General features: G+C 35.2%; 1 protein-coding gene across 4 annotated transcripts in view; it reads left to right on the forward strand.

The window, feature by feature from the left end:
* Positions 1 to 13015, forward strand: part of LOC107689995 (rho GTPase-activating protein 17-like) — a 34256-nt gene that overhangs the window by 6893 nt on the left and 14348 nt on the right. For all 4 annotated transcript variants that reach the window (XM_016488220.1, XM_016488221.1, XM_016488218.1 and 1 more), the window contains exons 3-12: positions 4480 to 4584; positions 4658 to 4734; positions 5698 to 5809; positions 5888 to 5964; positions 6283 to 6400; positions 6487 to 6555; positions 6908 to 6989; positions 7994 to 8121; positions 9480 to 9591; positions 9937 to 10018. In XM_016488220.1, the coding sequence (XP_016343706.1) occupies positions 4480 to 4584; positions 4658 to 4734; positions 5698 to 5809; positions 5888 to 5964; positions 6283 to 6400; positions 6487 to 6555; positions 6908 to 6989; positions 7994 to 8121; positions 9480 to 9591; positions 9937 to 10018 (962 nt within the window). The remainder of the gene's footprint in view (positions 1 to 4479; positions 4585 to 4657; positions 4735 to 5697; positions 5810 to 5887; positions 5965 to 6282; positions 6401 to 6486; positions 6556 to 6907; positions 6990 to 7993; positions 8122 to 9479; positions 9592 to 9936; positions 10019 to 13015) is intronic.

The following is a 13015-nucleotide window of genomic DNA, read 5'->3' on the forward strand; positions in this document are numbered from 1 at the left end:
TTAAAAATATATACTGTATGTGTGTGTATTTATATATACATAAGAAATATACACAGTACACACACACATATATTATGTGAACAAAAACTTTTATTTTGGATGCGATTAATCGTGATTAATCGTTTGACAGCACTAGTTAACTGAAATAAAATACAAGTTAAAACTAATAAATAAAAATGTATACAAATTATATAGATATATTCAACTGATATTAAAACTAATTAAAATGACAAAAACACAACAAAATTATATTACATATACAGTATATACATAAATCTCATTCTAAATGTAATATCTATAATTTATCTAATAAACACCGTTAAACTATTATGGTAATAATAAATGATACTAAAATAACACTGTTACAGCTCCTTGGTCTGCATTTTAAGTCTTGTTTCATAGAAAATACTGCTGTTGCAATGTATTTAACTGGGTGTGTAGTCTAGTTTTATTAGTTGTATTTATTGTATGAATATATCTGATCAGAGTTTCCAAACATATCCTAATATGCATTTTTTCCTAATTCCCTTTTTTTTTTTAATGCAAATAATAAATGAGATCATCCATATCTGTGGGGATATATTATACTATGTGATAGTTACATATATATATATATATACTGAACAAAATTATAAACGCAACACTTTTGTTTTTGCCCCCATTTTTCATGAGCTGAACTCAAAGATCTAAGACTTTTTCTATGTACACAAAAGGCCTATTTCTCTCAAAATATAGAAACAGTCCCTGTTTATAATATAACATTAAGTCTTCCCATTTTTTTCCCTCATAAACCAACAATATATATATATGCAGGTACTGTATATAGATTTTTGGCAGTGCTGTAAACTACCAAACTGTGACAAGACTGCAAACTGCTCTAATTCAGTGTCCATGTTTGCAGCATTGTTTGACCTGCATGATTCCTTTAGTGAATCAGGCGCTGAAGCAACACAGACAGTGAGACAGTGTGTGCAAAATAAACAGTGCATAGTCAGAGTGTAGGTTTCATACAACGGTTACATTTCTGAATCCTGTGTCTTTGTGGTGAGCTTTTATTGAAATGTGTTTGAGTTGCAGACAAAAGCATGACTCTGAGATGCTGAAAACCTCACGCGGAGAGTTTCAGTTCCACTGCGACTGTCTGAAGCTATTTAAGGGACTGTCAGGCACACTTTGAGGATTCGCCTCTTGTGCATACATGTGAGAACGAAAGAAATCAGCCAGAAAACAATCAGCCAGTTTGGCAGCTTTCTGTACATACAACACAGACTCTGTTCTGCCATTACTGCTGAAGTGGATTGTGTACAAACTGTAAGCAAATCTTGATAATGGCCTCATTTTCTTCCCAAAGTACCTTAAAAAGATTTGCATTCCAAATATAAACTACCTTCATTCCTGAAGGTGTTAAATTTGAAGGGGGTTTAGTTAACATTAAGAAATGCATCAAAATCTGCACACTGAGGCCAGGGTTTGAGGAAGAAAAGAACCAGATGGGAGGTGTGAACTGCAAATACATTTGACAGAGTTTCTCATACATCTTAAGATGTAGGTGAACAGCCAGCTGTCTCTAAATGTAGGCCGTTTGTATGTGCTAAAGTATATTTTAGTGATCATGCAAATAGGCCTATATGTACAGTTGTGCCTTCCACATTTTGTTGGAACAGTGCAGAAATGTAGCCATGGTGCAACATTGCCCAGATGGTTCCTCACATTCACTGTAGCTTTAATTCTTTAACCATATTGTCCACTTTAAAAGCTTTTCCAATCCAGGCTCTTCTGCAGAATCTGTGTTTATGACTGCTCAATGAAGAAACAACCAGAAAGCTAAATTTTTCTGCTTTTCCCAGAGAAGATCATATTTTACGTAATAACACATCCATATTTGACATTAAAGACATTTATAATGTTACAAAAGATTTCTATTTCTAATAAATGCTGTTCTTTTGAACTTTCTATTCATCAAAGAATTCAGAAAAAAAAGTATATACTTTTTTTTTTCACGAAAAAATTGTGGTGGGCGATATGACCAAAATCTTATATCATGATATGAGTAATTTTATTTAACGGCAAGGATATGTATCACCATATAGTTATTTTTGCTTTAAAGAAGGTCTTTATGATATGAACATTTTTTATACCATTGAAATTTCATAATTCTTGTCACCATGCAGTGTAAATATCACAAAAAAATAATACTATCCTAAATTAAAAAAAAACTCAAGCTCACTGAAGGCAAGTAAACAGCAATTAAATAAGAATAAAAACTGATTACATGCAATAGGACAACAACAAAAAACTACAGTAAAACAAATAAATAAGAAATGTTTCATACATTGCATAAAGTAATCAAATGTATAAAAACACTGCATATTCTTCACTGTGTAAATTAAATATATATTTCTTCTTATTAAAGTTACAAAAGTGATTTAGTCCAAGAGCAGTGAGATTTTTTTTCTCTTTTGTTGTTTGATTAACATGAATGACAGACAGCAGCTGGCCAGATCCAATATACTGTTACACATGTTTTCTTTCTCAGCTGTTTGCTTTCACTTAAAACCTAAATTACTGTGTTTACGAGTATACTTGCAAAGATGGGCATTTTGACACATACAAATGTGTATGTATTTAACGGTTCAAGTCCTATAAAGCAGCAAAAATAACTCCGATAGCCTTGTGGGCAGCGCGCCGACATATGGCGCAGTTTCGCTTCGTGTCCCGAGTTCGAATCCCGCCTTGTGGACCTTTCCCGATCTCGTCCCCCCTCTCTATCTCCCACTCGCTTCCTGTCATATCTCCACTGTCCTGTCAAGAAAAATGCAAAAAAAACTGTTCAATACTCCCACGTTCTATGAGCACACAACGTATTTGTGACAACATAGTACAGCAACGTGACTTGAGCATGTAACCGTGATAGAGATGATAGTCCAAAATCGTATCTACCAGTATATCGCCCACCCCTACGAAAGAATTAGCATTAAGCAATGGTTTTTAACATTGATAATTATAAGAAATGTTTCTTGAGCAGCAAATTAGCATGATTTCTGAAGGATCATGTTAGTGCTGGGCGGTATACCGGTTCATACCGAATACCGGTGTTTATTTTTGTTATGATATGAATTTCACGAGTGCGACTTTAGCACTAGATTTAGCAACTTTCAGACGCTTTTAGCGGCTTTTTTTCATAGAATATTCATACTGACAAACCTAGCGACTTTTTTGGATAAACCTTTGCTGTGGTTCAGTTGGAAGATTTTGCCAGTGCTGTCCCGCAAACACGAGGTCTGACTTTCCCGGAAAAGTGTCACCTCTCTCGGCGTCTGTTCTGTGCAGTGAGCGGCAGAGAAGCAGCGCATTCAGTTGGCCGCACCGCAGCCGACTCGTCAATAAATGAGTACAAAACAGCGTTTCCAAGTACCTGTCGCTTACTGATTATTTGGAATTATAAATATGAGCGTAGTTCTACGTAGTAGAACGTAGTAGAGCGTAAACAAACACTTTTTTGTTTGTTGTTTTTTTTTTTTTGTTATTCAGGCGCAGGCAGTGCGCTGCATGAGACAAAAAAGTAATATAGCCAAAACAACCGCATAGCCGCTCTCTAGTTTAGATGCATGTTGATTTTTATCAATGATGCCGCGATTATAAATGAGAGTGACTCCTGGTTAACATGTATTAAAAGGGGTCGTGTTTAGTCACTATTTAATGTGGTATTTTTTGACAATATTCACTCATCATGACAGTAAAATAGGGCATTCTAAGTCAATATACTGCAGTATTTCCTCTCTCAATCAGTAGAAAATATGGTTAACACCCGGTCATGCATGAAATAAAAATACCGTCATGTACCGTGAAACCGGTATAATTTTGAAAAATACCGTGATATAAATTTGTGGTCATACCACCCAGCACTAGATCATGTGACACTGAAGACTGGCGTAATGATGCTGAATAAATTACATTTTAAAAGTTATTAAATGGCTGTTTTTGTGAGCATAAGTGACTTGGTGCTGGTGTCCTCATCAGGCTTTTTAACAAACGTACCCCACAAGACTTCCTTTATAAACCAACAGCATGGCTGTATTTGGGTGACTAGCTAGGCTGAATTCATGAATTCATGCCGGTCTAACCTGGTCTTTTCAAAATGGTTGTGATGAGGATGGTTTTTTAAAAAGTTCAAAAATCCACAGTTGCATGAAGATTGAGACAACCAACAGATCCAAAATGGTCCTTTAATACTAGAATCACAGTCCAGATGAAATCAATAAAGAGGCACATTTACAAGAACGGGAAACTCTAAAGGGTGTTAGTGTGCAGGACATACAATACTTTGCATAGGCTCAAATGACTAAGCATTGCAGGAAATGCAGAACAGGTGTGCATGTGACCATGATTATTAGTGTGCTGAATGGAACTATTGGTTCCATTCATTTTGGAATCCTGGAGAATTTAAAATTTGAATCAAATGTGCGCATTATATTACAGATTGAGCGGCGCCTTGAAAATGTGCGATTTGTCTCCCATAATGTGCACAAGAAGATGGTCATGTGTCTACAGGGTAACGTGGGTTCAGATGTGGACAAGAGACATGTAAGTAACAGCAGCTTTTACATTTCCAATTCCCTCCAAAGTGCACACTTGTGAATAGTTTTTTTCCTGTTAGAAAAAGCTTCCTGTCACAGCCCTTTCACAATCCATGCTGGATGGAGGAAGTCAGCTCGGAGACGAGTCCTTCATCGGGTGAGTTTATGAACTCTCTGACCCTTTGACAGACATACGTATCCTCCAAAACTATCCCATAATCTGGTCCATCTGACCTGTGATTCATAACATTAATGAGGGAACTATGAACATTCACTCTTCTCTGAGTCAAACAGAGACAGCGCTTTCAGGGACTGTTTCTGCTCATTAGCCATGTGACCAAACATCCCTGAATCATCTGTTTTGTCAGGCAGGCGGTGTATTTACGGGCCTGATCTGTGAAAATATAGAGTGGACGCATCATTATTACCCAACAACATTTGGTAGTCCAGTGAAATTCATAATAGAGTGATGTGACATTAAATTATTATTGTTCATGATGGAATATGTGACCTCATGCCGCTTGATGATGATTGGTTGATAATGTTAGATTAGCAAGAGTACATTGTTTTTTACATTATGCTAGTTGTGTTTGATATTATTTTAAGGAATATCATACAAGATACTTTATTTCACTCATGTTTTCGTTTATACAATATACAAGTTCTGTTGTGCAGCACCTTTTTACAAAAAATAAAAATTCACTGTTTTGTTATAAATGTATTTTAATTTATTCAACTTTTTAAAAGATTGATTAAATTGTTAAAAGTCTGATACATTTATTTCATGAGGCTTATTTTAAAAATATTTTTGCATTGTTAAATCATAAACACAATTAAATGGTAGCTTATTCAATACATATTTTATTTATTTTAAACATGTGTGCATTGTGAAGTACTAATAAATCATAAACGCAGAATCCAAAAAAATAAATAAATAGAAAACTTTTCAAACATTTTCAAGAAAAAAAAAAAATCAATATCGAATGATATGGAAAACGATACTGTGATAATATTTTTGGCCATTATGCCCGGCTCTATTATTAGAATCTGTTTAGCATTCAAGAATAATGAACGTGACCAGGCAGCATGATGTTAACAGTTATTGATATTGTATCTACAGAAAGATGATGGAAGTCTGTGGAGAAGCTGAAAACAAACTGGCCTTGGAGCAGAGCCAACTTGAAGTTCAGCTGGAGAGAGATATTCTGGAGCCTCTCAACCAGCTGGCGGAGGTACGTAAAGCCAAAGACATGCAAATAATAATAAATAAAATATGCTGTAGGTTACATATCTTGTTTTTGTGCTTGAAGGTGGATATTCCTAACATCCTGAAGCAGAGGAAACATTTAGCCAAGCTTGTGTTGGATTTTGATTCTGCAAAAGCCAGGTGTGTATATTTTGCTATACTATATATACTATATAGTATTTTAGCTAGGATGCATTAAATTGATCAGAAGTGACAGTAAAGATGTCTGTAATGTTGCAAACATGTGACTGTGAAGACTGGAGTAATGATGCTGAAAATTCAGCTTTGCATCACAGGAATAAATTAAATTTTAACATGTATTCAAATAGAAAACGGTTAATATAAATTGAAATAATATTTCTCAATATTACAATTTTTACTGAATTTAAATAAATTAGGCCTTGGTGAGCATAAGCGTCTTTGCTAATAATAATAGCGAAAATACTTTAAACTATACAGGTATCAGCAGGCCACAAAGGCATTTCCGACAGCTGCAAATGCTCAAGCAATGGCCGCCAAAGTTGACACACTTAAGGAGGAGATGGATGAAGCTCAGAACAAAATGGAAATATGCAAGGTATGGGTATGAGTCAGACTGTATTGAGGTTTCTAGGTGACCTTGGGTAGCACATTCAATCTCGTCTGATCTCTTTTTATCTTTAGGATCAAGTGGCAGCAGATATGTACAACTTTTCGTCCAAGGAAGGAGAATATGCTCGCTATTATGTGTTGGTAAGTCGTTTCTTAGAGCTTTAACCACATAAGGCAAATAATGTCTGATAAAGTTTGATTTTTACTGGTATAATGAATTTAACTTGCAAATAAGGCATCAGAATGATGCAGAAAGTATAACACTGGTTATCAGTAAGAAACCGGTCAAAGGTCAGTGGTATTCATAGGTCTTCCTACTATACGCTAGTAGTTATCGTCTGGTCAGTGGAGTTCATTTGAATGAATAAAGCTGTTGTTTTATATACTATATTCTACAAAGTGTATAGGCAATTAGTAGATCGAGTCATCGACTTTTCCTCTTCTTAGACAAAAATAGAAGAAGAGTAAAGTTTTTGTGTATTTGTCTTGACAGTTGTTAGAAGCTCAAGCTGAATACCACAGAAGAGCTTTGGCGTCCATCGAGAGCGTCCTGCCCACCATACAGTCACAGCAAGGTGTGATATTTACTCTTCACTTCCTGCACTGAGCATCTGCTGCATATGAATCACTCACAACACTTCTGAAATCATGACCTTATTAATAGCTATTAAACACAGAGAATATTTTGGGGGATGTGTTTTGTGTTCTGAAACTGAGAAAATATTTATCTGATCTGTGATTTCTATAATTTCCAAACTTAGTCGCAAGTGACTTACTAACTAAAGGAGTGAATCTCACAAAATCTGTCAAGAACATGTTTGCCTGGGGCATATTTCAACCCAAAACCAATATATATATGTGTGTGTATATATATATATATATATATGTTGCATAAAGAAAAGTAAATAATTTTGTCACAACAATTATATAATTTATTGTATAGTTATATCATTTATTGTATAGTTAATGTATATTTATTTATTTATTTATATCTCAATAATAAAATAAAAGCTTCTTTTTATTTATTTACAATAAATATTTATTTACTGTAGAGTGCGAGAACATGTCTGGATCATATTCACCCTAAAAGCTAATTAATATATATTGCATAAATAAATGAATATATATATATATATATAGAACATATTTTGGTGTATATATGACACACACACACACACACACATATATATATATATATATATATTCATATTTTTGTATAGTATACATAATTGATATATAATTTGTATTTATTTTGTTTGTTTTTTTTATATAAAAGTTTCATTTTAATTAATATATAAATAGTTGTATAAACATGTTTTTTTTTTGATGAGATATGACCCAAACATGTTTTTGACAGGTTTTATGAGATTCACCCAAAGATCTGGCTAGTCATCAAGCTATGAATCATTCTTTCTCTTTCAAGGCTTCCTGGTGACCAGCACTGTAATGTATCCTGTTTCACACTGTAAATCATCCTGACTTATAGAATCTGTGCTCCACACACCCACCTAGTGATGATTCATAAATGTTTCCTGCCATAACTCAAATAATTCTCACTTCATCTCATCATCTGACATAGATAAATGGACAGAGAAGCCAGCGTTTGGCACGGCTCTGGAAGAACATCTCAAACGCACTAGCAGAGAGATCGCTCTGCCCATAGAGGCCTGCATTATGATGCTACTGGAAACCGGCATGCAAGAAGAGGTATCTGGCGCTGTGAAACAACACATGAGAACCCACAGATAAAAAGACAAGACGGTTTTCATCCAGAGGGGAAGTGGATGCACTTTGTTACTGCACACACAATGGCAAATAGTTGTGATCTTCAGGGAAGTGGTCGATATTTCTGCCTTTTGCAAAGGGCACTTTTGTACAGAACTAGTTTTAAATGGATTACATTTATTTGACATGCATTTCAAAACTGAAGTTGCATAAGTGTCAAAATCCAAATAAAAGAGGTTTGCAAGTTAACATTTTATGTTTTCATAAATATCAAGCTTTAAAAACCTGCCTGTATTCACATGTTTGTTGATTTGGCAATCAAGATCTTCTTAATATTTAGCCTTTATTCCTTTTGTCTCAGGTTGGATGGATAGATGAATGGATGCATAGACAGATAGATTGAAGGATGGATGATGGATGGATGGGTGGAGAGATCGTAGATGATAATTAGATGATGGATGGATGGATGGATATATGAATGGATAAATGGATGGGTTGGAGGGTGGATGGATGAATTAAATGTTTGAATACATAAATGGATAGATGGGCAGATGGATGATAGATGATGGATGGTTGGACAGATGGATGGATAAACGTATGATGGATGGAGGGGTGGGTGGATAGATGATGGATGGATAAATAGATAAAGATATGATGGATGGATGAATAGATGAATGGATAGATGGTTGGAGGGGTGGATGGATAGATGTTTGGGTGGATAAATGGATGAATGGTCAGATGGATGATAGATGATAAATGGATGGGTGGGTAGATGATAGATAGATGATAAATAGATGATGGATGAATGGGTGGACAGATGGATGGACAGATAGATAGATGGATGATAGATGGTGGATGGATGGAGGGGTGGGTGGATAGATGATAGATGGATGATGGATGATGTGTAGATGATGGTTGATAGATAGATAGATAGATAGATAGATAGATAGATAGATAGATAAACAGATAGATAGACAGATTAGGCAAGGCAAGGCCTTCTGTCATCAGAAGATAGATAGATAGATAGATAGATAAATAGATAGATAGATAGATACCTCAAGGTTGAGCAACAGATGAGGTCTGGATGACCTTGTTGATTTGTGAGAGCGACACTGTGGCAGTGTATCTGTGTTCGAGACGTCTTCTAATTCACTTCTGCTTCTTGGCTAAAGCCAGACTAATAATAGCAGTGAAACGAGACAATCATTTCCCTGTGAAACCATCACTGACACATATGAAAACAGACTTTCCAGTCATTTTTTATACATGAGCATCTCAGTTTATATTGTACTGCACGTTGCAAAGTTATTGTGTGTTTACAACATTTCCTTTCGTGCCAGGGTTTGTTCCGTATCGCTGCCGGAGCCTCTAAACTGAAGAAGTTAAAGGCGGCACTGGACTGTTCCACTTCCCAACTGGAGGAGTTTTACTCTGACCCTCATGCTGTAGCCGGTACCAGACATTTTTCGTAAATGACACTGTAGAAGGACGCAGTTTGTTTGCAGCTAGTTACAGAGATTTTAGCATCTCTGCATTTAGAATAACTCCCAAAATTTAAAATGAGACTGGATTTGTTTGATTTTAAAACGTGTGGTTGTGACGTTGAATACAAAACCGGAATTCTGGCGCTGATCTATTTTGAAACCTGGAACTTTTCAGTTCTGTTCACCAGATTGAAGAGTACCACAGCTATAGCCAAATATTTGAGTCTAAATCCACTTTGCATTTCATGTTAAAACAGAATTGAGGTTTTGCAAATCCATTTGATGTTGCTTTTGTTTTTCCATGATTATTTAGGAGCCCTGAAATCTTACCTGAGGGAGCTGCCTGAACCTCTGATGACCTACCAGCTGTATGAAGAGTGGATCCAAGCCTCAAAGTAAAGCATATTCACATATAATACATCAAAGTCCATCACTTCAGTGCCTTTGTATTCAGAAGGTTTTTCAGTGAGTCTCATCAAATCTTGAACATTAGTTTGCATGACTAACTTAAGTATGAGCATAAAACCATATTAGCAAACAAACAATGAATAGCAAAGAGGTGAGAAGTGAGAAGCTTGAGAAGCACCACATGACTTAGTTTTGTAGAGCAACTATTATAGTAATTCTGTATCAGTCATAATTTATCGAAACCCAACAACCAGTCATTTAAATGCTTTAATTCAAGATATACCACCATTCAAAAGTTTGCAGTTAATAGTTTTGTGTAAACCATTATACATTTTTTCAGGACTCTTTGATTAATAGAAAGCTCAGAAGAGCTGTAACATTGTAAAAGTCTTTACTGTCACTTTTGAGCAGTTTTGCTAAATAATTGTATTAATTAAAAAAAAAAAAGGATTGATAAAGATTTCACTAGGTTAACTGCAAGATACAAAATAAAATTTGTATTCACATAAAATTCTTGCTTTGTCATCAGATTTTATCCCAGCTGTGAATATTCCATTGTTTTGATTTCTACAACAAAATATGTGGCACAACTTCAGTATAAATTAGTGCTGTCAAACGATTAATCGCATACAAAATAAAAGTATTTGTTTACATAATATATGTGTGTGTACTGTGTATATTTATTATGTATATATAAATACATACACATACAGTATATATTTAGAACATATCTACATGTATTTACATGTATGTATTTATATTCATGTAATTTAACTTATATATAAATATATTTAATATCTAAACAACATATTTTTCTTAAATATATACATGCATGTGTGTCTATTTATATATACATAATAAATATACACTAGGGTTGTGCCGATAGACGATAGTATCGTGTATCGACGATAGACAGCGATATCGCCTGTGGCTGATGCCTTTGACGATAGCAAGACGATTATTATTATTATTATTATCAGACTAGTAATACTATCTAATTAATATTAGGGCTTATGTGTTGCATTATATTTCTTTTTCCGCGTTTTTACAGTATTGCACGTTCTAACCAATCACACACGATTATGCTGAGCTTATGAATGCATTGGCCAATCAGAGGCGTTCAGATGAGTCATCACTGAAACAGCGGAGTTCCATTGTTCAGCGCGTGCTGACTGAATTCTGACTCGTGAATTCTCTCATTATAAACAATAAAGTGCAGATGTACGTGCGATGCAAGTATAAGAGATTTATTCATCATACAGTGTATATTCACTGATTTTAACGGGAGTGTTTTTAAAGTGCATAATCTCGCGCTAGACTGAGCTTGTGATGATGTTCTTTGGTAATGAAATGTTCTTTGCTCGTTTTCTGTAGCTGCTTTTTGAATAACTGAGGAAATGTAAGCATTATAATTAGTAACTTACAATGTTTCTATTAATTTGTTATCATGTTAAATACAAATTCAGTCATATTAAAAACATTAGGCAACTTTTAGCCTTACGCTGGAATTGGTTCACGTTCCCGCAATGAAACTAAGTAAATAATGACATAAATTAACACGATAATATCGTGTATCGGCGATCTCACAGGCTGACGATAGGACGATATGAAAATTGAGCATATCGCCCAGCACTAATATACACAGTGCACACACATATATTATGTAAACAAAAACTTTCATTTTGGATACGATTAATCGCGATTAATCGTTTGACAGCACTAGTATAAATACACTGAAGTTTCTGTAATAGCTTAGTGTTTCCTTGTTGTCTTCTGAATCTTGTGTGGTTGCAGCCAAATAAATTAAAATGGCTTTTTTAGAAAGATTTATGCTCAAACAGTATCATAATTTTACATTAAAATAGTTCAAAAGAGTTTACATTATGTCAGTTGGATATTTTGTGTGAGGACTGCCGTATTTCATATTTTCGACAGTAACTTCACACTGAACTAAAATGCTGCCCGAGGAAACGTCTCAGTATTACACTCTAGGGATCGTAAATAGGTGATGACATAATCATTTATGTTTGTATCCCATAAAATGAGTCATCTCTGGAGCTGTGATCTTGTGTAACAAGTCATTTAAGGTGGAGCGTCGAGAGAGCTGACGTCAGCTGCCATAAGCTCATGTGGTTGATCTCTCTTTTACACTGGAAGACGATGACTTTACAACTTGAAGGGTTTCTGATCTGAACTGTACAATGGATTCAGTTTAAAAGCTTCTCAGTGCTTCAAACGATTGACACCAAAGTGTGCAGATGAAGCTTGCCAGGCTTAAAATGTTCTTAAATTTAAAATTTAATTTGAACCATAAATGCTAAATAAAGCAATAAGCCCCATGAAGCCGTGGTTTACAGTGAATTTATAACCGCTAAGGGGCGTTGTTAGGCACGACGTGAAGCTGAGTGACTAAAACTCCCTTAGCTGTTATAAATTCACTGTAAACCACGGCTTCACGGGGCTTATTGCTTTTATAAAACGGTTATTCCATATACGTAGTAAGGTTTCACAAAATAAAACAGAGCAAATAAAGTGTAATGATATTAATAAAAACAGTATTCTTCCACCAAACAATGTAGTTCCTCAGAAACAGTTGTGGTTGCAACAAAGTGGTTGCAGAGCAACGCGCAAATGTAAACAAAGGTGTATGTTTGTAGAGTAATTTACAACAGCTTCGAACACGGCTCAGCCAATCAGAATCAAGGACCGGAACTATCCATTTTATAATAAAATATCACTTCCTGTTAGGGCTGCACGATTAATCGCATGCGATATTTAACGCGCATCTTGTCAGTAAAGACGGTTCTGTAATCAGCGGTAAATCTCCACGTTCGCAAAACCACGTTCATATTCGCGCGATTTTTTGCGCAAATCGTCAGTGAACAACGGCTCTGTGTAGTTAATGCTGCTCAATGTGAAAGCACGCAGGTGATGGAGATTTACCGCTGATTACAGAACCGTCTTTACTGACAAGATGCGCGTTA

The sequence above is a fragment of the Sinocyclocheilus anshuiensis genome, unplaced genomic scaffold (genome assembly GCF_001515605.1).
Source record: "Sinocyclocheilus anshuiensis isolate Anshui unplaced genomic scaffold, SAMN03320099.WGS_v1.1 scaffold1609, whole genome shotgun sequence".
Lineage (NCBI taxonomy): Eukaryota > Metazoa > Chordata > Actinopteri > Cypriniformes > Cyprinidae > Sinocyclocheilus > Sinocyclocheilus anshuiensis.